Source organism: Prionailurus bengalensis, chromosome E2, assembly GCF_016509475.1.
Source record: "Prionailurus bengalensis isolate Pbe53 chromosome E2, Fcat_Pben_1.1_paternal_pri, whole genome shotgun sequence".
In the NCBI taxonomy this organism is placed as follows: Eukaryota; Metazoa; Chordata; class Mammalia; order Carnivora; family Felidae; genus Prionailurus; species Prionailurus bengalensis.
Window position 1 is genome coordinate 43,519,487 of NC_057352.1, and position 25,172 is coordinate 43,544,658.

A 25,172-nucleotide genomic window follows, 5' to 3' on the forward strand; every position below is an offset into this window, starting at 1 on the left:
TGTGGGTGCAGATAGTAAAAAACCTCTCAAAGTCCCTCAACCTGCTCCCGGGTATGTCTGTGCTCCCTCTAAAGGTAAAGGACTACGGGGTGAGACCCTTCCGGTACGGGCCCAGAGCTCTCAGCTCCACCTCAACCCACTGGAGGGGAGAGTCAGTATTCCAGTCCCCTATTGGAAAGGACTGGCTCTGGCCCCCTTTGGCCAGCATGTGCCCCAAGCCCAGGTACCCAGACCCTCCCGCACTCTGTGAGCAAGGCCTGAGGCTCCCCAGAGCTAGTAACCAGTGAGTAGTGAATGCGCGGTCAGGTATCTAATGGCTAGGCTTCAGGACCCCTTGTTCCCGTCCCCGAAACTGGCCCTGATTCTTTCCTCCAACCAACCCAACCCAGCAGTGGCTGCTCCGGGATGGTCATAGATAGGAGGGCCTGAAAGATCTCTGGAGACCACAGATTCTGAGAAGGGGGATAGGCAAGCGGGGCTCTCCGGCGCACCCTGTTTTGGGATTTGCGTGGGAAGGAATGGGACTGGCTTTGCAAGCAGCTGCCCAATTCCCGCGAATCCCGAGCGCTAAGAACTCCCACCGCCCTAGCGTCGTCCAGGGCCCCGCCTCCCCGCAAGCTGGTGGACCCCGCGGGCCACTGGCCTGCCCCGTTACCCGAGAGGGCGGAGCGAGCCGTGGGCGCCTCCCTGGGTCCCGGAGCCTCCCGAGCGCAGTGGGTGGGGCCCAGCGGGCGGGGGAGGAGCGGGGTGACTGGGCGGCGGGCGACTGGCGGAGGGGCGGACGCCGGCGGCTGGGACAGCGGCAGCTGCGGCGCGACCAGGCCGGGCAGGGACGAGCGCACGAAGAGCGCGAGGTCCGCGCAGCCCAGCGCAGCCATGTGAGTGTCACCGCCGTTTCGGGGGACCGCGGGCCAGGCGGGGGTCGGATGCGGCTGTTCGGGTGCCTCCGCATCGGTCCCGGATCTGCTGCCCCGGCTGCGGCCCGGTCCCACGTCGCCCCATCCCCCGGACCCGGGCCGCGCGGTATCGTTCCTCCCCTCCCCCCGGGCGCGGAGGACGCCCACAAAAGCCGCCGCCTTTGGGCCTGACGCGCGCCGCGCTGCCTTCTTCCCTCCCAAGGCAAGGCCCAGGCGGCCCTTGCCCCGGGGCTCTAGGGTGGGCCGGGCCTGAGGGCGGGCCCAAGACGCCTGTCTGGGCACTGGCAAGGGCGCTCTCCGGGAGCCCCCGCTGTCCTCGCTGGGGTGCGGGGAGGGGAATGGATGAGCTGGGAATGGAGAGGGGGCGACGAGGGTTGCAGGCTAGCCTCGGAGATGAGCTAATCTTCCTGGACACATCGGCCGGCCTAAGCGGATTTGGGGCTCGGCCCGAGGTGGCCGATCCTGGCCTGTGGCCGGGCTCTTTGCCCAAGCGGCTGAAGCTGATCGCCTTGGCCGGGTGGGGGAACAGACCCTGTCCCCGGGAATGGGAGGCTGATGCATGGTCTCTGCAAGCAGCCAGGCTTGGGCACCCTGAAGAACTGTTTGGGGGAAGGAGCTGCCCACCAAGGCTAGGGATCTGGCTGTCTGCCCTCAGCACCCCCTGTCCTCCTCTCCCTGTTGAGGCCTCAGTCCAGCCAGTTCTACTGGATTGATCCTAATTCAGGTCCAGACTGGCTGGCGGAGCACCTACTGTGTGCAGTCTAAATATAACAAACATAACAATAAAGTTTCTCCTGTCACCATCTGTGGGACCTCACCCCGGGCCTGCAGCATTCAGCACCAGCACAGCTTTCTGAGGAGGGTTATGACAATCTGGCAGAGGCTGAAAAAGAGGCCCAGAGAGGTTAAGTAGTATTCTCAAGGTCACACAGCTGGTTTAGGGAGAAATGGGAACTAGACCCAGACCTCAAATCTTGCCATTGCACTACCACCTTTGTGGCACGGAAGGGGTGTGGAAAATAATTAGAAAGTGAAGTACAAAATACTCCAGTGGGACAAGGAGGCTTGGCTTAGCTTCCACTTCCACCCACCCGTTCTGGGTCCTGTGAGGCAACAGCCAGAGATAGAGGCCTGGATTTGAGTGGGGGTGAGGAGAGCATGCAGGGGGCCAGGCTGGGTCCACCCTGGGTGGAAAGGCAGGTGAAGAGGGCGCGGCTCAGTCAACCCCTGCCTCTCACTGCAGCTAGGCTCGAGCCTCCCAACCCTTCCAGGCCCGGCCCAGGGGAAGCCACTCAGCTTCCAGCACGCTCCCAGCCAGCCTCCAGCCGGGGAATGTGACCAGCTGACCAGGGAGGGGGCCGGCAGGAAGTGAAGCCACCGGGAGTCTCTGCTTGGTTCCGGGGTGGGGGGTCCCAGGCCGCGCGCACACCCCTCCCTCAGGCTCCGGCAGCTGCGGCATGACGTCAGCAGCCGGGTTTGGTGGCAGTCGCTATGGAGACAGGGACAGGTTCAGTAGGGACCCCATTCTTGCAGCCTCCCCTTGCCCAGGCTATTTTTAGTGTCTGTTTACCTCTGTCTGGGGCAGCCCTGCTCCTGGGCGGGGCTAGATCGGGGACTCCTGGCTAGGCTGCTGGACCCTCCTGGCCTACCACTGAGCTGGGCAGTGCAGGTGGTGGGACCTCCTGTCCCACACAAGTGCACCACTTTTGGCATGTAGAGGGTTTTGGGGGCGAAGGAATCTGGGGCCATGCAGGCAGTCAGGGTTCCATTCCTTGCTGCCTGACGCTGGCTGTGCTGCTGGCCCCATAATCTTTGGGACCTGAGATCTTTCCCACGTCCAGAACAGGCTTCAGGGCTGGTATGAGGCCAGCTTCCCCCCACCAGTTAAGGTGGGCCCTCTACTTAGCTCAGAGGAGCTCAGCAATTTTTCTTTTCTCCCCTGCAGCAGGGAAGACCCTGCCCCCACCCCCCTGAAATGGTCACTCAGACGGATATTCTGATGGTCATTTTGGCAAGAGTGTGGACCAACAATTACACATTGGTGGGACTAGGGAGTTGGTAGCAGCAGAGCCCTAGTGAGAGAGAGAAAGAAAAGTGTTGGGACAGTTAGCCTACTCTGAGTCTAGTCTACCCACTCAGTCCCAAAACCCCAGGGGTCCTCACCCTACCCTATGCTCAGGGAGCAGAACTCTACTTGGTGATATAATCATAAAGTGGGGGAAGGACAAAGAAAATTGTAAATGGAGTAGGGGAGTTAGGGTGGGCACAGACTTGAAATCTACCCCTCCAACAGCCCAGGATCTGCTCTTCCTGTGTCCTGGCAACCCAGTTCACTCAGCTCCGAACTCATACGCAGCCCCCTCCCTCATCTCTCTGGTGCGGGGCCCAGAGGGCACAGCAGTGAACCCAGCAAACAGGCCCCTGCTCCCAGAGTTCACAGTCTGGTTGGAAGACAGATGCTAAAGGAGAACTGACAACTGAACTATGTGGCCTCCAGGATCAGAGGAAGGAAGCTATGAGGCGCCTAAAAAGGAGGAACCAACCCAGGGCAGGAGGAGGAAGAACCCGTAGGGTAAAACTTGAAAAAGGAGAGGGAATTGGTAAGGCTGACAGTATGGGAAGAGGGTATAGGAGCAATGGAGGCTGCTGCTGAAAGGCTGAAGAGCCTTGTAGGTATCGAGAGAGGATCAGGGGCACCTGGGTGGCTCAGTTTGTTGAGCGTCTGAGCTCAGGTCATGATCTCATGGTTCGTGGGTTCGAGCTCCTTGTCACGCTGCCTGCTGACAGTGTGGAGCCTGCTTGGGATTCTCTCTCTCCCTCTCTCTCTGTCCCTCCCCTGCTCATGTGCTCGCTCTCTCTCTCTCAAAAATAAGTAAATATTAAAAAAATTAACTATAGTAATAAAAAGAAAATTTTAGAAAAAAGGGAAAGGGTCACAGTAGCTGGAACAGAAAGACCATGAAAGAAGAAGGGGACTGAGTAGATCAGTGGTAGAAGGTATATGAGGGAAGGGACAGAGCCTGAAGGTTATTTGGGGTCATGTCAGAGAGCCTAGACTTTATCCCTGGAATAGGGGGTCACCCATGGATGTTTTGCAAGAGGCAAAAGAGAGGGATGTTAGCACTTAAGAGTCCTGTGGTTGGACTGCCTGGATTTGAATCCTGACTCTACCACTTACCAGCTGTGTAATCTTGGGCACATTAATAATTGTTAACAACAACAGTTAATATTTGTTTTGTGTTTACAATGTGGCAGTGTGTCCACCCGAACTTCCCTACCCCACATACAATTTTCACTTGCCCAGATGCTCCCTACAAGTGCCTAGAAAGAGAAGTATCTCATTTCATCTTCCCAGCAGCCCTGTGAGGCAGTTGTTGTTGTTGTTGTTGTTGTTGTTGTTGTTAGGTTTATTTAACAGAGGGGTATCTGAAGCCCAAAAAGGTTAAGAAATGCCTTGCCCAAGGTCACAGAGCTAGTTAGCCTCATGTTTCTCATCTGTGAGATGGGGCTAATAGGATTGACCCCATAAGGTTGTTACCAGAATTAAATGAGATGATGTTTGTTAATTAAGCACAGTGCTTGGCCTATAGAAAGCACTTGACAAATCACAGTTTTTGGCATTGTCAGATGACTGAAATTTTAAGAAGAGCAATGTTGTTATCGAATAAAGAATGGGAGGGGGGTGTGCACCAGACTGGCTCAGTCGGTAGAGCATGAGACTCTTGCTTACTTACAAAAAAAAAAAAAAAAAGTAGGCAATCATGTAAAATAATGCTGGATACCCATAAACAAACAAACAAACAAACAAGCAAACCAAAATAATAGATCATTGTGGATTACAGTGGAGACAGGGAGCTGATTGGGAAGCTCCACTAGGGTTCTAGCTGAGAGTTGGTGACTGTTTGGACCCAATTTCTAGCTATGGGGATGGAGGTGAGGGGACAGATTCCAGAGTGTGTGGCTGAGGGGAGAGAGGTTGACTGGGAAGAGTCAAGTTTGAGAAGGAAATTGGTGAATCCAGCTTGAGGACTTCAAATTCAGCACACCCCTAATAGCCCACTCTGCATTGTTGCTTAGCTTCTGGGGAGGCAACAAGCAGGCAGTTGGATATATAGGCCTGGTGCTCAGAAGAGCTGTTTGGGTGAGGAAGAGATAAGGAAGCTGGCAACATTTCGAGGGCATTGAGGTGTGGGAGATGTACCCAGCCCAAGAGTGAGGAGGATGAGGCCAATTCCAGGATGACGAGCAAGATGAGATCTTCTGTGGGAAAGTAGGATGTACAGCCAGAGAGATAGGTGGAAAACCGGGAGCATGTTGTTGCCTCTTGAAATTCAAGGAAAGAAAGGGCTCAAAGAAGAGAAAGAGAGCCACAAAGTGAAAAGCTTTACTGAGATCAAGCACGAGAAGGACTAAACCTTGGACACTGGATTCAGCAACAGGGAGGTCACTGGTGACCTTGTCCAGACCAGTCAGGGGAGTGGTGGGTGTGGAAGGTAGCCCAGGGTGGTAGAGGACTGCGTAGTTGTGGAGAGGAAATCAAGGTAGACATCTGTCTCTTCGAGAAATTTGATTATGAAAGGGCCAAATGGAGCGATGGATGGGGTCACTGGGAAGAGAAATGGGGTCCACAGAGGAATAATTTCTTGTTGGCATTTTTTTTTTAATTAAAAAAAATTTTTTTTTCAACTTTTTTTTTTTTTAAGTTTTTTTTTCAACGTCTTTTATTTATTTTTGGGACAGAGAGAGACAGAGCATGAACAGGGGAGGGGCAGAGAGAGAGGGAGACACAGAATCGGAAACAGGCTCCAGGCTCCGAGCCCTCAGCCCAGGGCCTGACGCGGGGCTCGAACTCAGGGACCGCGAGATTGTGACCTGGCTGAAGTCGGACGCTTAACCGACTGCGCCACCTAGGCGCCCCTTAATTTTTTTTTTAATGCGTATTTATGTTTGAGAGAGACAGAGACAGAGTGTGAGCAGGGGAGGGGCAGAGAGAAAGGGAGACAGAATCTGAAGCAGGCTCCAGGCTCTGAGCAAGCTGTCAGCACAGAGCCTGATGCAGCGCTCCAACTCACAAACTGCGAGATCATGACCTGAGCCGAAGTGGGACGCTTAACCGGCTGAGCCACCCAGGCGCCCCTCTTGTTGGAGTTATTAAAGCCAACTTTATATTAAAAATATCTACAGAGAGGGTGAGCGTCCAAAGTGTACAGCTCAATCCATTTTCACAAGAGAACATACACCCATCTAGGACCAGGAAATAGAACCCAGATGAGGAAATATGGAACATTACCAGCCCCCTGGAAACCCTCTTGTGTCCCCTTTCAGTAACTACTCCCAAAGGGTAACTAGTATTCTGACTTCTATCACCATAGATGAGTTTTGCCTGTTTTTGAACTTCATATCAAGGGAACCATACATAGGTCCTCTCTTGTATTGCTTCTTCTTTATGTCTGTAGGGTTCATCCATATTTTTGTATGCAGATGTATACTGTTGGTTCTTTTTGCTGTATAGCATTCCATTATCTACTGATGGGCATTTGGGTAGTTTCCAGGGTTGTTTTAGTTTTTTATGGGCGAGTGACTTGAATTTAAGGCTTGCGGAGGAAGTCTGAAACACTCATTGTCTATGAGAAGGAAGAAAGATGAGTAGGGCCACACGTGAGGATTTCCTGGGTGGGAAATGAGAACCTGGCTGAGGTTGAGAGAATTTCTCTGTGGTTCCAGCTCAGCTGCTGTGCAAAGACCTCTGGCGGCTCCTGCCATTGTGTGCAGGTATAGAGAAGGCAGGACATTGGGTCGCCCAGGGTTGTTTTCTGCCCAGTAGGAGAGAAGCACAGAGTGCTAGGCATATTAGCAGCAGGTGAGCTATGGAGTGTGGTGCCTGTGGATCTAGGCTGGGGAGAAGGATGTGCAGGGGAGAGAAGGATGTGCAGGGAAGAGAAGGTGGGAGGGAGCTGGCAGAGCGAAAGGAAGCAGAGGCCAATTGTGAGCTCTGTGCAGGATGGTGTCTGTGAAATTCCGGGCTGTATCTCCAGTGACTGGCACATGTTTGGCACAGAGTTGCCACTCAGTGAATAGTTGAATAAATGAGCTGAGGTTTCAAGAGGTCTCAGGTAGAAGACAGTGTAGGTGGGGGTGATGCAGAGAGCCTTAAGGTTGGCATCATTGTGGTTGCAATTTAGGAAAGGGGCACTCCAGAGCCGGTGGGCGGGGGGGAGGTCACTGTGGGGCATGCAGACTGGGACGGGAGCAGAAAAGTCAGTGTGGGGCGTGCAATCCACAGGAATACATAGTTGCTAGTGTAGGGTGCAGAGCACCTGGTCTTCAAGGAGAGAGAGAGAGGAGGATAGCACATTTCAAACTGGGGTCCTTGGGTATCTTGCATCTGATTCTATAGGGGGGTGGTGGGCTTGTTGGAAATGCTGACCCCTGGGCCCACTCCAGCCTCTTGGGGAGAAAATAAGCAGAACTGAGCAACAAGGAGCAGGAGTATTTATGGGTTGAGGGAGCACCCAGCCCTTCCAATGCCCACTGGAGTTTGGGCGTGATAGCCTCTATTCAGGCTGGAGGTGGATGAGGGGAAACTCAAGGAAAAAATACTCAGGGTGGGAAAGGGCCAACACCAAGGGGATTCAGCCGTGTGAGCCGGTGGCCAGAAGGATGGGGGCCTCACCGTAGGATGCAGCTTCTACCAGAGAGGTAGCCCTGGCTGGGCACTGGGACCTGATCCTCTTCCCTAGGGCCTGAGGGTGGGGAGGATGTGCCTAGAATGAGCACCTCCTCTGTGGATGGGGTAGTCCATGGGCTATGGGACTCTGAACCCAGTTCCTTCTCTGCTTCCTCCTTGGGGCAGCAACACATAATATGAGCTTGGTCCAGTCCCACACTTTTAGCCCCTTTCTCTTCCCAGCTTCCCAAGACCCCTCATGCTCAGTGCCTGACTCTGCCCTCTATTGGCACAGGCCATCCACTCGGCACCCACAGTCCTTCCTTCTACTCCCTCAGCCCCACTTTCCAGTCTGCATACTCAGAACCCCAACTCCCAGCCTTGTGTGTGCTCAGCCCTCTAATACCCCTCAACAGCCACTCTACGAGCCCCTTATTCTAACTGCATCCAATCCAGCCTCCACTCAGGGTCTTCATTCTGTTTATCCCTCCTTATTCACCGCCGAGCTCAATTCCCTTTACCCAAACTCCGAACCCCACCTGAGAAGACCCACTTCAGTCTCCTCCCCAAGGGAGCCCCCAATACCCCTCCCAGAGGCCGCTCAGTCTGAGCGGTGCCCCCCCCCCCCCCCCCCCCCCGCTCCGTGGTCCAGCCGGTCCCGCCCATCCCGGCGGGCTGAGTCAGGCGGCAGGAACTGGGCGGGGGGCGGCGCCGGGAGGAGCTGAAGCCGGAGCCAGAGTCGCTGGGAGCAAGCGCGGAGCCCAGCTCGACCAGCACCTAGTGGCCCTGGGCCTGTGGGGACGTAGGGGTGGGAGGGCAAACGCAGGGGGTGGGGAGCTGTCCTGGATCTACCATGAGTGCCAAGAAGAGAGGTAGGACCCGGCCTGAGGCTGCGATGGCTGCGAGGCTGGCCCCAGGGGGTGCGGGATGGACTCTGGGGGACAGGGGCACGTGTTTCGCCGGATCTGGGTGGGGGTCTGCGGAGGATCCCTTCCCGCTAAGGGCGCGGGTGAAGGGATCTATGACTAAGTTTCCAGGCCTGAGCCGCAGGAAAGTGGAGGAGGCAGGGCACTTCTTGGCGCTGCCCCCGACTCTGGGAATCCCCAGGCCGCTGGGCTCTGGCATCCCCGGTGGGGGCTGGAGGGAAGCAGTTTACACGGGGCGGGAGGGTCGCGGGAGCCAACCCCGGGCCTGCCGGGCCTGTTGGGCAGCTCCGCTGGGCTCAGAGCGTTCACCTCGCCAGGTGAACTCCCGCAGCCTCGCAGGGTTGGAGCGCGGGAGCTCCTGGTCACTGTTGCGGGGATAGGGGGTGAGGTCAGGGGCAGGGCTGGGGAGCCCGCCCCGCCCCCGGGTAAACAAGCGCTTCCGCACATTCTTCATGCGCCCCGCCCCTTTCCTGCCCCTTCCCAGCCAGGGGCGGGGGAGGGGGGTCCCCGCGCGACCCCCCTTCCTGCCCCGAGACAGGCGGAGCCTGCACCTCTACAGGAAGTGGGGGCCGAGCCCAGGCCACGCTGAGTCCGAGGCCGAGTCGCCCGGCCGCCCTGTCATTAGTGCTGGGGCCGGCAGGGTTGTCGGACTCCCGGCGTCAGGCGGTATCCGGCTGGACTAAGATACAGAGGCTGGGCCTCCGGAGGGGGCTTCAAAAGCCTGACTGGCGCTGGACACCCGCCCTCGCCACCCCCCAGGGAGCCCCGCGCGGACTCATTCCATGATGTCCCTGTCGGTGCGGCCGCAGCGCCGCCTGCTCAGCGCCCGGGTCAATAGGAGCCAGTCCTTCGCAGGCGTCCTCGGCAGCCAGGAGCGGGGCCCCAGGTACGCAGCAGAGCGGGGCTAATGGGGTCAAGCGAGTGTGACGGGGCTGGAGCTGGGTGTGCAGTGAGGGATTGGGGATCCTTCTCGTACCTTTCTGAGTGTGGCCTCTTCTCCAGGAGCTTCCCGGCCTTCAGTCCCCTGGGGCCCCCACGGAAGCCCCCAGCGCTCTCCCGAGTGTCCAGGATGTTTTCCGTGGCGCACCCAGCCCCTAAGGTCCCACAGCCTGAGCGGCTGGACCTGGTGTACACTGCGCTCAAGCAGGGCCTGACGTAAGGAACGCCTCCCAATGCCTTATCCCAGGACTCCTCCCTAAGCCCTCATCCCCTTCCTGCTAGTAGGAACCTTCCCCAGTCTCCTATCTTCTTTCCACTGCTTGCTTGTACCCCGGGCAGCTGGAGGCTGGAAAGGTAAGCTAATTCTTGTAGTCACTCCTTTCCCCAGGGCCTATTTGGAAGTGCACCAGCAAGAACAGGAGAAACTCCAGGGACAGATTAGGGAGTCCAAGAGGAATTCCCGGCTGGTAAGTAAAGGGTTGACAAGGATGCCCTGGATTTAGCCCAGTTGTGACTAGAATACGGGATATCAGGAAAGGCTGGGCAGGTTTCTAGCCCCACCTTCCCCAGGTTTTGTACGCTTTCTGTCTGGGACCCAGTATCTGCCCATTGGAGCTTTCAGTGGGGCAGGTCAGACCCCCACAGACGTGATGACAGGAAACTATATTGTAGTAACTCTGATAGAGAGTCATGGTTCTTCTCTGGAAACAGGTCAGGGCTTCCCAGAGCAGGAAACGCTTCTGCTGGGTCTTGAAGAATAGGAGTTCCCTGGTAGAGGGAACCTCTTCCTGGGGGTTGCAGGAAAGGGATCCCAGGGAAGGGATCCCAGGGAAAGAGATGGGGGGATGCGTATGGGAGGGGTCTTGAGGACCAGACCCTATGTCACTAACATGCACCTAAGGCCAGGCATGAGGGAAGATGGGTCAGTCCATACTTTGACTGGAGTGGCTGTGGCCTGAGGTATGAGGGGGAGGAAGGCTGTGAAAGAGGAGTTAGATGGGCCTGGGTAGACATGTGCCCCTGCTGGAATACTTCCCATGCCTCCTAAGTGTCCCCTCTCATCTTCCCCTGCAGGGCTTTCTGTATGACTTGGACAAGGTAAGTGTGTAGGGAATGGTGATGGAAGAGTTTGGCTCATTGGGGAGGGTAAGGGCTTGGGGCCTCCGGCCCCTCCTGACATACCTCTCCCTCAGCAAGTCAAGTCCATTGAACGCTTCCTGCGACGGTTGGAGTTCCATGCCAGCAAGGTATATGTGCAGCATGCACATGTGTGCAGTGTGCACACAAGGCGGGTGGGAGATAGGGGGATGCTAGGTCCTGGGTGAGCAACCCCAGTAGTGAGTTTCAATTCCCCCAATATCACCCCACTCACCTGCCCAGATTGATGAGCTATATGAAGCATACTGTGTCCAGCGGCGTCTCCGGGATGGCGCCTACAACATGATCCGTGCCTACAGCACTGGGTCTCCAGGGAGCCGAGAGGCCCGGGACAGCCTGGCCGAAGCCACTCGAGGGCATCGCGAGTACACAGAGGTGAGGGATGGGTGTCCAGAAGGCAGAGGCACAGGGTATAGCAGAGCTGGTGAGAGAGGACTGGTTCTTGATCCGCTCTTGTCCCTGCCCACCCCTCCCAGAGCATGTGTCTGCTGGAGAGTGAGCTGGAAGCACAGCTGGGCGAGTTCCATCTCCGGATGAAAGGTACTAAGTGATGGGGACAGACTGGTGCTAGGGAGAGGGGATTGTGTGCCTGAGACCCCTCATCATGGCTCATCTCCTCTACTCCTAGGGCTGGCTGGCTTCGCCAGGCTGTGTGTGGGGGATCAGTATGAGGTATGAGAACGGCAAGGAAGGGCTGGAATGAGAGGGTCACAACACCAGGGGCTGCCTCATCTTGCCTGTTCACCTAGATCTGCATGAAATATGGGCGTCAACGCTGGAAACTACGGGGCCGGATTGAGGGTAGCGGAAAGCAGGTGTGGGACAGCGAGGAAACCGTCTTTCTTCCTCTGCTCACGGAATTCCTGTCTATCAAGGTGATGCGTCTGCCCAGGACCACAGGTCAAATGATCCTGTGACTCCTTGACTTGTGAACCCCTCATGACCCTAAGACCCTTACCCTGTAACTCCCAGCTGGCTTCATGGCTCGGTGAATATGTAATCCCCATGTCCTTCATAACTCTGTGATTTTCTTATGATCTTTTAATCTTGTAAATATTTGACTCCCTAAACCCTCATGAGACTGTGACCCCCATGGCCACAGTGACCTTAGACCTCTGTAATCCACATGCTCCCAGGATGCTTCAATCCTCCATGGCCTCATCACTCAGAGAATTACAATCCCTGCAACCTTGTCATAGCCCTATGACCCTGTGACTGTCACATAACATCTATGCATATTCAGACCTCTGATCTCCCACAACCTCATCATCCCTATACCCTTATGACCTTATGATGCATTCTTGGCTACAGGTGACAGAACTGAAGGGTCTGGCCAACCATGTGGTTGTAGGCAGTGTCTCCTGCGAGACCAAGGACCTGTTTGCTGCCCTGCCCCAAGTTGTGGCTGTGGACATCAATGACCTCGGCACCATTAAGCTCAGCCTGGAAGTCACATGGAGGTTGGTGTTGTTGAGTGGCTTGGGGACAGGACCAAGGGGCCTGTGGCACCTGCTAAAAGCCTCTTACCTCCCCAGCCCTTTCGACAAGGATGACCAGCCCTCAACTGCTTCCACTGTCAACAAGGCCTCCACAGTCACCAAGCGCTTCTCCACCTATAGCCAGAGCCCACCAGACACGCCCTCACTTCGGGAACAGGCCTTTTATGTGAGTCACAGGCCAGGCTTAGGCCCCACCATCCTCCAGGGGCTCCCTGGGGTGGTCCTGAAGCGCCCTTTCCTCTCTCCCAGAATATGCTGAGGCGGCAGGAGGAGCTGGAGAATGGGACGGCATGGTCCTTGTCATCTGAATCTTCAGACGACTCATCCAGCCCCCAGCTTTCAGGCATTGCCCGCCACTCTTCAGCTCCCAGGCCTCTGGTGCAGCAACCTGAACCTCTGCCCATTCAAGTCGCCTTCCGTAGGCCTGAGACCCCCACCTCTGCACCTGTGGATGAAGAGGGGATCATGGCCCCAGCCCTGGCCAATGGCCATGCCCCCTATAGCCGGACTCTGAGCCACATCAGTGAGGCCAGTGTGGATGCTGCCTTGGCTGAGGCTTCTGTAGAGGCTCTGGGCCTAGAATGCTTAGCTCAGGGACCTAGCCTGCCTGCACACCTAGATCCCACCCATGGGGAGCAACCTGGTCCTGTCCCTCCTGCTGTGGACCCTTGCCATTCTGCCACAAGCCTTACCCTCAGTACAACAGGCCCCACCCACATATCTACAGACCCTGCTTTGTCTGCACACCTAGATTTGGTTCACAAGATCACAGACTCTAGCTCTTCTGAACTGCCAGGCCCTACCCACACCATCAGAGGATCTACCTATAATGACATCAGCCTTACCCAAAGTGCTCCAAGCCTCACTCATACTACCACAGCTTCTACCCACAAGCCCATGGTCTCTACCCTCACCACTACAAGCCCTACTCCCAGTGCCACAGCCCCAGTCCAGACCACCACAAGTCCCACCCACAAGCCAATGCTTTGCACCCTCACTACTGAAGGTCCTACCCCCAATACTACAGGCCCAGTCCAGACCACCACAAGCCCCATCCACACTACAACAAGCCCTACCCATACCACTGCAAGCCTCACCCAAACCACTATAAGCCCCACCCACACTACTGCAAGCCCCACCCATGCCACTATAAGCCCCACCCATGCCACTACAAGCCCCACCCATGCAAGTCCAAGCCCTGCTCACAAAGCCAGGATGTCAACTCACACCACTACAAGTCCTACCCCCAAGGCTAAGGACCCAGTCCAGACCACTAGGAGCCCCACCCATCCTGTCACAAGCCCCACCCTTATAACTGTAAGCTCTTCCACTTTTCTAGACCATGCCATGCTTCCCAGCTCCTCTGCAAAGGCAGACCCTACCCTCCCAGGCACCAACACCCAGTCCTGTAGCTACCCATTTTCCACTCCTTGCACTCAGGCAGACCCCGTAGCCCCCAGCACCTCCTACCCAAGTCCTGCCTGTTCCAGTTGCGAACCCCTCACAAGTCCATCCCCAGATTCCCCAGAACCGGACCTTCAGAGTCCAAGTCCCCCTCTCTCACCCGTAGCCCCTGTGGCCCAGCATTTAGACCTTAGCCTGGCTGTGGTCACTCAGGCCCCAGTTCCAGGAGCAGCTGGAGGGGCTGGGGATAGGAGGCTGGAAGAGGCACTAGGGGCCCTAATGGCTGCCCTGGATGACTATCGTGGCCAGTTCCCTGAGCTGCAGGGCCTAGAGCAGGAGGTGACCCGGCTGGAGAGTCTGCTCATGGTAAGGAGGGCCAGGTGGGCTGCAGCAGGGAGGGCAGCAAGGCAGTGGGCAGTAGCACTGACTCCCTTCCCAACCCCAGCAGAAACAAGGCCTCACTCGCAGCCGGGCCTCCAGCCTTAGTATCACTGTGGAGCATGCCCTGGAGAGCTTCAGCTTCCTCAATGAGGATGAAGATGAAGACATCGATAGTCCTGGAGACAGGTGAGGGGGAAGAGGTGAGGGGAGTGCCAAGTGAAGGGGAAAGGCCAGAAAGGGGAACAGGTGAGGTGGAGCCAGGTAGAGCACACAAGGAGAGTGGCAAGACTGGAGGTGGCAGGAGGGGATACACTTGCTAGCAGGTGCATCTGTGTTTGACACCCCCACCCCTCACTCCATGTAGTCCTCATGTGTCCCTGATGCCTGTTTCCAACCCCATCTGTATCCCCAGTGCTTCTGACCTCCCTCCTTCTGGTCCGGGCAATGCCTGCCTCTCCTGCTGGTCCCCATCAGCTTGTGATCCTCCAGCTCCTCCTCTTTCCCTTGGACTCACCTTGGACCTACCCTACGAACAAGCCCTTTCGGTGCCTCTCCATGCACCCTGGGTCCCCCAGCACCAACCTCCTCTGTCTCAACCCAGGTTTTCCCCGAGAACCCAGCCTCTTGGCTCTCTGTCCCAGAGTGGCCTTTGCCAATTCCTGGTTAAGAGTCATGTCTGGCCTGTCCTCTCTCTGCTGCTGACCAGGTTAGGGCCCTGTGCCCTGAACCCTTTGGGCCACAACCCCTTGGAGTCCACATTACATAGACCATCCCGCCTGCAACCCTACTCCCAGCCATCCCAACCCCGGCGGCCCTGGTGGTCCCAGAAGTTGTAGCTGGAGGTGGGAAAAGACAGACGAACCCTGGAGACCCCCACTAACACCTGCTGGTCGTAGTCTCTTCCTCCTTCTGGAAGTCCTCCGTGAACTTACCCATTGTCTGTTGTCTGTGTATCGTCTGCCCTTCCATTCTGGGGGGGGGGGGGGGGGGAGACCTTAATAAAAATAAACTGTTGACCACATGGTGATGTGTGCTCCTGGGGTGGTTGACCCCCTTTTTCTCTCAGGCCCCAAAACAGCCTGGAGCCTGGGGCTGAGGACAGCCTTGACTTACCCAGTGCCCGCCCCCTCAGCACGGAGTGTCCAGCTCTGGACGCTGCCTTGGTCCAGCACCTGTACCACTGCAGCCGCCTCCTGCTGGTGAGGCTAGTGGTTTTCTCCACACCCTCCTTTTGTAACCCCCTACCCCAGGGAGCCCTGCACTTCAATACTGACCCTCCATGCCTCCTCTGACTTCCACTCCCCACTGCCCCAGGGCTCTAGCATTTGGCTCTTGCTGAGTGGAACACCTCCTATGGCCTCCCCCATCCTCTCCATGCATGCTGGGACTTGTAGTCCCTGGGCTCCACCCTCCCCAAGCTTCATCCTGAGATGAGGCCATCCCTATTCTCCAGAAACTGGGCACATTTGGGCCCCTGCGCTGCCAGGAGGCATGGGCCCTGGAGCGGCTGCTGAGGGAAGCCAGAGTGCTAGAGGCCGTATGTGAGCTTAGCAGACGATGGGAAGTCCCTGCCACCTCTGCCCAGGAAGGTAAGGGCTCTGTCTGCCCTGAAGCTCCTCCCTTACCTAGCCCCATCTGCACGCCTGTCTGCCCACCTGCCTGCTCTGTTGCTGATGGTTGTCTGCACCTCCTCGTAGTGGTGCAGTTCTCAGCCTCTCGGCCCAGCTTCCTCACCTTCTGGGACCAGTGCACAGAGGGACTCAGCCCCTTCATCTGCCCCGTAGAGAGAGTGCTCCTCACCTTCTGCAATCAATACAGTGCCCGTCTCTCCCTGCGCCAGCCAGGCCTAGCTGAGGCTGGTGAGTGGGCTGCCTACCTGCCCCCTCTTACCTCCTTTGTTGGATCCCTAGTGATGGGATCTCAGGAAAAGCCAGGTCAGCCTACACAGACCTGCTGAGCTGAGCAGTGGGAGGAAATAATGAAGGCTGTTTCTTTGCATGGAAGGACCCAGAGGGGTAGGGTTTGGATGGGGGGCCCCTGGACCTGAACCTGGGATGGGAGCACTCTTCCCTCTAAGGGCCTGGCTCCACCCAAACCCTGAGGCTTGCAGCACTGCCTCCCACAGTGTGTGTCAAGTTCCTGGAGGATGCCCTGGGGCAGAAGCTGCCCAGGAGGCCCCAGACAGGCCCTGGAGAGCAGTTCACCGTCTTCCAGTTCTGGAGTTATGTCGAAGCCTTGGACAGCCCCTCTATGGAGGCCTATGTGACTGAGACCGCCGAGGAGGGTGAGCCAGAGGCCCTGATCACAAAGTGGCCTGACTCTGTGGGTGTGGATGAGAACATGAGTATACAAGACCCTACCCCACAAGGTTCCTTGCCCTGCTACCTTGTCCCAACTCTCCTTTCTTCTTTCAGTGTTACTGGTGCGGAATTTGAATTCAGATGACCAAGCTGTTGTGCTGAAGGCCCTGAGGTTGGCTCCTGAGGGGAGACTGCAAAGGGATGGGCTTCGGGCCCTCAGCTCCCTGCTTGTCCATGGCAACAACAAGGTCATGGCTGCTGTCAGCACCCAGCTCCGGAGCCTGTCACTGGGCCCCGTCTTTAGGGAAAGGGTGAGAGTCAGGCAGGCCCTTCTTGAGGAAAAGGCTTGGGGTCCCAGGCTCCCAGTGTCTGGCTAAGTCTGCACTCCCACCCTTACCCAGGCCCTACTGTGCTTCCTGGACCAACTCGAGGATGAGGATGTACAGACAAGAGTGGCTGGTTGCCTGGCCCTGGGCTGCATCAAGGTAATGCCTGCCAACCCCTGCACTTCATGCCCCCCAGTTCCCCCAGCCCTGGGCTGTGGGCCTTTCCCACCTGCTCCACTGGGCCTACCTCAATGTTCCCTCCCCCGGTAGGCTCCTGAGGGCATTGAGCCCCTGGTGTACCTGTGCCAAACGGACACAGAAGCTGTGAGGGAAGCCGCTCGACAGAGCCTGCAACAGTGTGGTGAGGCTGGGGGATGGGAGATACAGGTCAAGTAGAGTTCCACAACAGTTTGGCTGATGGGAGCAGGAGTGAGTGGAATCACGGATGGGAGGGCCGAGATGGGGCTAAGATCGCTCCTAACCCCATCCTTACCCATTACAGGGGAAGAGGGACAGTCTGCCCATCGACGGCTGGAGGAATCACTGGACGCCCTGCCCCGCATCTTTGGGCCTGGCAGCATGGCCAGCACAGCATTCTAAATTTCCTACCCACTGGCTTCCGGTGCCCCTTCCTCTCACTTTCAGGGCTCACCAGGCACTGGCAGGGAGGGTGAGGGCTGGCTCCAGACACCTCTCCCCCACAGATTCCTATCAATGAAAATCTAATATATTCTTCTGTTGTCCTTGGGTTGGTAGAGTCAGTGCCTGAAGTCAAGTGCCTCCCAGCCTCGGCTCAGCACACTTGCCACAAATCAGTGTCCTGCCACATCCCTTGGTTTTATATTTTATTTACAGAGTTTTACAGAAAATAAAAAAGCAAAATGCCTTTCCTACATGGCCTGGCCTGGTGCATTCCTGACCCTCTGCTCCAGCACTCTCTGGCTATGGCCCTTCCTGACCCTGGTCTATCTGCATTCCAACTGTGCTTTGGCCCTGGAAATTCAGGTGGAAGAGAGCCCAGAGACTGAAACTGGGGTTGCAAAACAGCAGAGGAAGAGGGTAGTGGGTATTGTTGAGGAGGTCCAGTCTGGATGCTTGGGGGTGCCCTGGGCCTGGAAGCTATGGGTCCAGGCTGGAGCTGAACTGTGGAGTTGGCCTAGAGAAAGCCCAAAGGTCCCAGTCCTGAGAGTGGCTCCCTAGCAGCTAGCATGAGGTGGCCTGCAGACAGAGGAAGCTGGCAGGATAAGGCACGGTAAGAGCGTGAGCTTTTGGCCAAAAGGGGGCAGCAGAATCCCATCAAGGAACACCAGGCTTCTGGGCCTTCTCTTGGCTTAGGCAGCTTCCTAAGAGGGTGGCTGAGCTGAACCCAAGGAGCTCCTTGGGGGCTGGGTAGTAAGAGAGAGGAGATTCTTGCAGAGGGGAAGAGCTGGGGCCTAGGAGGCAGGAAACTCGGGCAGCTGCTCTGTGATACTAAACAGCAAGTCCTTTCTCTCCCCAAGCTGCCTCTCCTCTCTGTAATAACAAATCTGACTGAACCCTGTGTGCTGCCCCCAGGCCCCCCAACAGGCAGACTGCTGCTTCGGGAGGCAGGGCTCCAGGGAAAGGACTCACATCTTCCCAGAGCTACCTGGCACGTGAGTGTGTTAACCCCAGAAGGTTAAGAATTCTATGGGGGGGGGGGTGGAATTTCAGAATGGTGGGCCTGTTTCAAAGAGGGCCCGAGGGAGCCCCACACCCAAGGCTGGACAAACAGACTCTCTACCCTTCCTCTGTCCCTCCAGAGCTTTCATCATCCAGGGGCAAGGGAAACAAAGGACTTCCCTACTCCCTGAACCCACTCTGTTGCGGTGCCTGTGGTGGTAGCACAGCAGTGTGACACTGGGGAAAGTGTGTGTGCCTGCACTCAAGAGGAGCCAATGAGGTGCCAATAGTGCCCCGGGGGAGGTGGGGGAGGGGTGACCCAGATCCCCAAGGGAGCCCTGCTCCCCAGTGTTTTAGAGCTGTGTATGAGGAGGTTAGGCTGGGCCCTTAACCACCTGCTGGGGAAGCCAAGCTGAGCAGAAAAAACGGCCAACAGGAAGGAGCACAGGAAACACCTGTGTGTGGATACAGGTGGCTCATTCCAGAAGTGTCGGGGCTGGAGTGGGGGTGGTGGCAGGCAGACAACCCTCAGCACATGACACAGCTCTATGCTCCCTCTATAACTATGAAGGGTGGCATGGAGGGATGGTGGATGTTATGCAGCTTAGCTTTTTGGATGGTTGGCTAGGGTGGCAGGGGGTGGAGAAAGCAAACAAGTGATAGAGACCAAGCCAGCACCCAAAGTTGGCCACAGTTTGGGCCTGCCCCAAGAGCCCCTATAGGAAGAGTACAGTCCCAGAACCACCCCAAGGAGCCTATCAGGCCTGAGGCCCCACAAGAGGCCCACTAGTGGGGCAGTACTATCCACTTGGATCCAAATTGTAGCCTGTGTGGTCAGGAAAGAGGAAGTGAACATTCACTGGCCAGGTCCTGGGAAAGTGCAGACAGGGGTGACTGGGCCAGGATGAGCTCACAGCTCAATCCACAGGAGAGCACAGGGCCTGGGCAAGAAGTAGAGGATGGAAAAATATCATCCCAACCAAGGGTTAAATGAAGCAGTCCCCTCCCCCAACATACACACAGCCTCACAGGTGCTCCCCCACCACCTGGCACTCCCTCCACTTCCTACCTGCTGTCACACAGGTTCAGGGAGGCACTCATTGCTGCTGCCCAAAGTGATGGGGGGGAGGGGGCCTGATGACACCATCAGGATTCAAAGGCACCAGGGCAGGGAAAGCCTATGCGTAGCTGTCCTGTGGAGCCTGTGCCAGCCTCTGTGAGAGGACAGCAGAAGTGTTACATACTGAGGAGTGCCCCATCAATCAAGTCCATCAAGGCCACAGCTATGTCTTTGCCATGATAGTTGGAGCTCTCCCAGGACAAAATATAAGTGCAGGATACAAAAGAGGGACCAGACTGAGGTAGTCCAGGATAGTTTATTGTGTTGGTGGTCATCGGCGCTTCCCCTTTCTCCCCCCTTTCGTCTTCTAATCTTACCTTTTTTCCTGTCTCCCACTCTTCTTCTCCGGGTATTCAAAGCTGTAGAGAACCAAAAAAAAGAAGAAAGAAAGGCATGTTTGTGAAGGCAAAGAAGCAGATGGGTTGGCACGTGGGAAGAGGACTGCTTGCTTCTTTGTCTCACCCACAAAGTGGGGGTGCCTTCTTTGTGTGTTTCTGTGCACGATGTGTGGGTACAATTTGCTGAACCCTAGGCATATGACATGCTCCTTTGCCCTCCTTTCCAGCCACCAGACAGCCCTGGAGTGTCCTATTCAGGCCATCTACCTGCCATGGCTTGGCTGTCGGACCCAGACCTTCTGTGCCTGGGTAATATTGGAAGGGTAAGCTTGGTAAGGACTCCAGGGCCTAGATGAACAGCTATGGACAAGCAGTCTATCGTTTAGAAAATGAGACCGTCAATAGCCTGCAAGAGAGGAGCCTCTTTTTTCAAAAGGTTACAATATGGTGGTGACCACATTTGAGTTTGAGTTTGATGTCAACGGTCAAGTCTCATTTGTCTCTAAACATACCCAGGGCATATGGACTCTCAATAAATGCTGCTTTAGAGCCACTGAATAAGTAATTGAATTGCCATGGCTAAAATCTACATCTCTAGCTATTTCCTCTGAATCTCCTTACAATTCTCTCTCACCTCCTCCTCAAGCATCCTCTTACAAACATCACTCCCTAAGATTCTATTCTAGGCCCTTTCCTGTTCTCTCTTGAAACACTCCCTGAACTACCACATCTATTCCTCTGACTCCCATTTATATGCTGAGGCTGAATCCAATGATTCACATGGCTCTCTCCTCACCCCATATCCAACTGCTGGCTGGATACCTCCTTTTGAATAGCCAAGGTGTTTCAAACTCAGCATGCCCCAAATCAAACTGAGTATCTCAAAGCTTGTTTCTTCTCCGGGTCTCTTGAGGTTACCAAACTACCAGGGACCCAAGCCACACAATGACCTCAACCTTGACTCTTTCCTTTGTCCCCTCATCCCAGCCACCAGAATCCTCTCAATTAAATGCCCTAAATATTTCTAAATTCTGTCCACTCCTCTTTATCCCCGTTGGCACCACTCAGATTCAGGACATGTTGACCTCTAAGACACTGAAACTCCCTCACAGGCTTCTGCCTCAGGTCTTACCCTTCTTCCATCCATTTTCCCTGGTTCATCAGAATGATTTCTTTCTTTTTTTAAAGTTTTATTTCATTTATTTTGAGAGAGAGAGAAGTGGAAGGGCAGAGAGAGAGAGAGAGAGAGAGAGAGAGAGAGAAAGAGAGAGAGAAAATCCGAAGCAGACTCCACACTGTCAGTGCAGAGTCTGATGTGGGGCTCGAAACTCACAAATTGCGAGATCATAGCCTGAGCTGAAGACAGATGCTTAACTGACTGAGCCACCCAGGCACACTTTTCAGAATGGCTTCTAAAACAAACCCACCACAGAGGCTCTCCTTTCTCCTAGGGAAAAGTCCAGCCCCCTTAACCTGGGCACAAAGCCAGCTTCACTTTTGCCACCTAACTTCTTCTCTTTTTTTTTTTTTTAAATGTTTATTTATTTTTGAGACAGAGAGAGACAGAGCATGAATGGGGGAGGGTCAGAGAGAGAGGGAGACAAAGAATCCGAAGCAGGCTCCAGGCTCTGAGCTGTCAGCACAGAACCCGACGTGGGGCTCAAACCCATGGACCATGAGATCATGACCTGAGCCGAAGTTGGACACTTAACTGACTGAGCCACCCAGGCGCCCCATCTGCCACCTAACTTCTTGCTCTGCACTAATGCACTTACAGAGCTTTCTTGCCCCTTGTGGTACATTCTTCTGGCCTCATCTTGCCTTGCTAATGCTTGCTCATTTGATAGGCTTCAACCTAGACATCACAGATTTCTTCAGAAGTGGGTCCCTCCACTATGGTCCTGTCATAGGAACCTGCACTTACCCTGGTCCAGTAGTAATCACATCCCATTGCAATTGCTTATTTACTTTGTATCCTCATTTACTTTGTATCCTCCAGTATGTATACATGTTACCATAAGCATTTGCTGACTATTCTACTAGGTAATAGGCACCATCCAAAACATTTCAAGTATGAAAGTACCATGTTTAATGCCGAAAAAGCTTAGACACTCAAAACACTCTTCATGTGCCCTACAGAACACAGTGTTTTAGAATGCACTTTTACACTGGGATCCCAATTAAGGAATAAAATGGAAGCCAGAGCATGGAACAATATAGGGAGGGAGAGCTGAGGTTGGACTGGGAGAGGAGGCAAGCAACCTAAATCCACAGGGGCCTGAGGGGGGCATTAGAAATGAGGCTGAAGAGGGGCGCCTGGCTGGCTCAGTGGATGGAGCATGCAACTCTTGATCTCAGGGTTGTGAGTTTGAGCCCTATGTTGTGTATAGAGATTACTTAAAAATAAAATCTTTTTTAAAAATGTTTATTTGTTTATTTTAAATGTTTATTTTTTGAGAGAGAGAGAGAGAAAACGTGAGCAGGGGAGGGACAGAGGGGAATGGGTCAGAGGATCTGAAGTGGGCTCCGTGCTGACAGCAGAGAGCCCGATACAGGACTCGAACTCAGGAACTGCAAGATCATGCCCTGAGATGAAATGGGATGCTTAACTAACTGACTGAGCTACCTGGGAGCCCCTTAAAAATAAAAAAATGAAGGAAAAAAAAAAAAAACGAAGCTGAAGAGGTAAGCAGGGGCTTGGTCATAAGGCCTGGTGGAATGGCTGTGGAGTTTGGAATTTACTCCCAGGTAACTGAGGAGCCACATGTGGGCTTGAAGCAGGGGAATTTTGTGATCACAGCTGGTCTTTGGAAAGGTCCTCTAGCAGTTGTGTGGACAGAGGAGGCAGGAAACAGTGAGGAGTCTGAAGCCGTAGTTAGGAGAAACGATAATGGCCTGGGCTGGGATGGAAGCAGTGGGATGGATAGGATAGCGAAGAGATGTTCCAAAGACAGAAGGGAAGGGGCGCCTGGGTGGCGCAGTCGGTTGAGCCTCCGACTTCAGCCAGGTCACGATCTCGCGGTCCGGGAGTTCGAGCCCCACGTCAGGCTGTGGGCTGATGGCTCAGAGCCTGGAGCCTGTTTCCGATTCTGTGTCTCCCTCTCTCTCTGACCCTCCCCCGTTCATGCTCTGTCTCTCTCTGTCCCAAAAAAAAAAAAAAAAAAAAAAAAAACGCTGAAAAAAAAAAAAAGAAGTGAAAAACAAAGTTTGGTGCTGATAGGATGTGGGAGGTGAGAGGACAAAGCCCAAGTTTCTGGATGGAGGGTGGTATCTTTCACTGAAAAGGGAGAGCCCTTTTAACAGGTTGGGAGGAGAGTAAACAAGCTGGAAAGGTGATCTGGGAGCTTTCCAGGAAGAAGTATCCAGAAAAAATCTGGAAATGTAGATCCAGGGCAAAAAGAGATGGGGGTGGACCAAAAGCAGCTTAAGGGTCATCCGTGCTTTACTATGAAGTCTTATAGAACTACTGTGATGTCCAGTGATCCATCTATTCCTCCCATACCTGCAGTCCATACTTTATACTTGTCTCTTCATCCTTGACTTTTAGCTACTAATGCTCATGAAGTTTAGTCTAGCTTCTATAGACGAACATAAGACAAAAATATAAGGCACTTAAGAGCTAGGGAGATAATCTATGTCCAGTATTACCCAGTGTGGGCATTGATTCATTGATCTGGATCTCAAGCAGTTACTCAGAACATACTTCTAGATTAGAAATTCATCACTCCAGGTGCGCCTGGGTGGCTCAGTTAAGCGTCCGACTTCGGTTCAGGTCACGATCTCACAGTCTGTGGGTTCGAGCTCCATGTCGGGCTCTATGTTGACAGCTCAGAGCCTGGAGCCTGCTTCAGATTCTCTGTGTTTCCATCTCTCTCTGCCCCTCCCCCATTCACGCTCTGTCTTTGTCTCTCTCAAAAATAAACAGGGGCACCTGGGTGGCTCAGTTGGTTAAGCATCCGAATTCGGCTCAGGTCATGATCTCATGGTCTGTGAGTTCAAGCCCCGCGTTGGGCTCTGTGCTGACAGCTCAGAGCCCAGGGCCTGCTTCAGATTCTGTGTCTCCCTCTCTCTCTGCTGCTCCTCGACTCATGCTCTGTCTGTCTCTCAAACCATTAAAAATATATAAATAAATACACATAAAAAAATGGAAATGTTATCTGGCAGTGAAGACCTCTGAGCAGCCAGTGAAAGAACTGGAAGAGAGGAGGTGGGGCTGGAAGATCTGAGCACTCATTCTGATTTTTCCAACAAGTTACCGGATGACTCTGAGCAAGTCACATTATGTCTTGAGCTTAGGACAAACCTGTGTCTGGCTCTTTAAATACAGCTGTGAACATCAATTCAAAGAACACACATGAAGAAGTTTTGCAAAATGAAAAATGTACAGATGAGATTGTTACAAGGGTGATCAATGCATGCCTGAAAAATGCAAGTAAGAGCACAAAAAACAAATGTGGGATGTAGGTCTAGGTAAAGTCTGTTAGACTTTAGAAAGCAGTAATTTGAGCTGTGAGGTAAAAAATAAACGTGGATTTTACAGGGGTCTAAAGACATCAGTAAAGAAAAAAATTTGTGGTCTGGGTAGGAGATATGAAAGGGCAAGTCTTTAATATGTTACAAGAAAGTGGTTGCCCTTGGCAGTTGACACTGGAAGCTTTCCAAATGTCTTACAAGGTTTAGTGTCACTACACCCTAGTCCAATGACGTGGAATGACTTGCTGTCCCCCAACATTCTTGTGCCCTTTTATGCTCTTGATTATGGCTCTTTTCACCTTACATGCCTTTGCCTTGCTTGTTTATGCTTTCTGATCCTTTAACACCCAGCTGAAATGAGATACTCCTAGAGAATGATTTACTCCTTTATCTATCCATTTCTTCCCATTATAGCCATTATTGCAATAATTGTTTTTTTGTTTTTTTTTTAATTTTTTTAAATGTTTATTTATTTTTGAGACACAGAGAGACAGAGCATGAACGGGGGAGGGTCAGAGAGAAAGGGAGACACAGAATCTGAAACAGGCTCCAGGCTCTGAGCTGTCAGCACAGAGCCCGACGTGGGGCTCGAACTCACGGACCGCGAGATCATGGCCTGAGCCGAAGTCAGACGCCCAACCGACTGAGCCACCCAGGTGCCCCTTTTTTTTTTTTGTTTGTTTTGTTCTGTTTTTTAACTAGTCTCACCAGTTAAACTTTGAGTTCAAGGACAGGAAACACATCTTGGGTCATTTTTATATCCCCAGTGAATAGAACAGCAAGTACTCAATAAACGTTTGCTAAACTGGATTATATGTCACATAACAGATACAGACAGGAGTATTCAGATGTAACTTTAGATCTTACCCTTAAAGCAGGCAAGAAATCATTACTTAGAATTACCATCATTACTTAGAAAATCAACACTTCTCCTCTATCAGCAATTCCCTTGCTGAAAGAGTTTTTAAAAACCACATAAATCTTGTAATAATTGCAGACTTTATATGGGGCAACAGTGGGAATCAAGGAAGATCTTGGAAATGGAATTGTTCTCTAAGAATTATAGAGCAAAGTACGCCCTTC

General features: G+C 53.9%; 1 protein-coding gene across 11 annotated transcripts; it reads left to right on the forward strand.

Annotated features, from left to right (window-relative positions):
• The first annotated feature begins 755 nt into the window (after positions 1 to 755).
• RIPOR1 (RHO family interacting cell polarization regulator 1) lies at positions 756 to 17,410 on the forward strand. Of its 11 annotated transcripts, none has more exons than XM_043600827.1 (22): positions 756 to 878; positions 9,270 to 9,396; positions 9,513 to 9,665; positions 9,838 to 9,916; positions 10,524 to 10,547; positions 10,643 to 10,696; positions 10,830 to 10,982; positions 11,084 to 11,147; positions 11,236 to 11,279; positions 11,357 to 11,482; positions 11,919 to 12,067; positions 12,143 to 12,272; positions 12,356 to 13,876; positions 13,956 to 14,077; positions 14,958 to 15,090; positions 15,345 to 15,480; positions 15,589 to 15,750; positions 16,017 to 16,175; positions 16,306 to 16,502; positions 16,593 to 16,676; positions 16,788 to 16,878; positions 17,020 to 17,410. In XM_043600827.1, the coding sequence occupies exons 2-22, from the start codon at positions 9,293 to 9,295 to the stop codon at positions 17,115 to 17,117; spliced, it is 3,783 nt and encodes a 1,260-aa protein (XP_043456762.1). In that variant the 5' UTR covers positions 756 to 878; positions 9,270 to 9,292; the 3' UTR covers positions 17,118 to 17,410. The 11 variants fall into 11 exon arrangements, with proteins under 11 accessions (XP_043456762.1, XP_043456763.1, XP_043456761.1 ...); XM_043600828.1 differs by having other exon boundaries at positions 13,959 to 14,077; XM_043600824.1 differs by lacking the exon at positions 756 to 878 and adding an exon at positions 8,313 to 8,456.
• The last annotated feature ends 7,762 nt before the right edge of the window (positions 17,411 to 25,172 follow it).

Excerpts from the sequence above, each read along its gene's own strand:
- RIPOR1 (XM_043600822.1), top strand. Across the intron at positions 9,397-9,512 it reads AGCCAGGAGCGGGGCCCCAG|GAGCTTCCCGGCCTTCAGTC; the intron begins GTACGCAGCAGA and ends CCTCTTCTCCAG. Across the intron at positions 9,917-10,523 it reads CCAAGAGGAATTCCCGGCTG|GGCTTTCTGTATGACTTGGA; the intron begins GTAAGTAAAGGG and ends CTTCCCCTGCAG.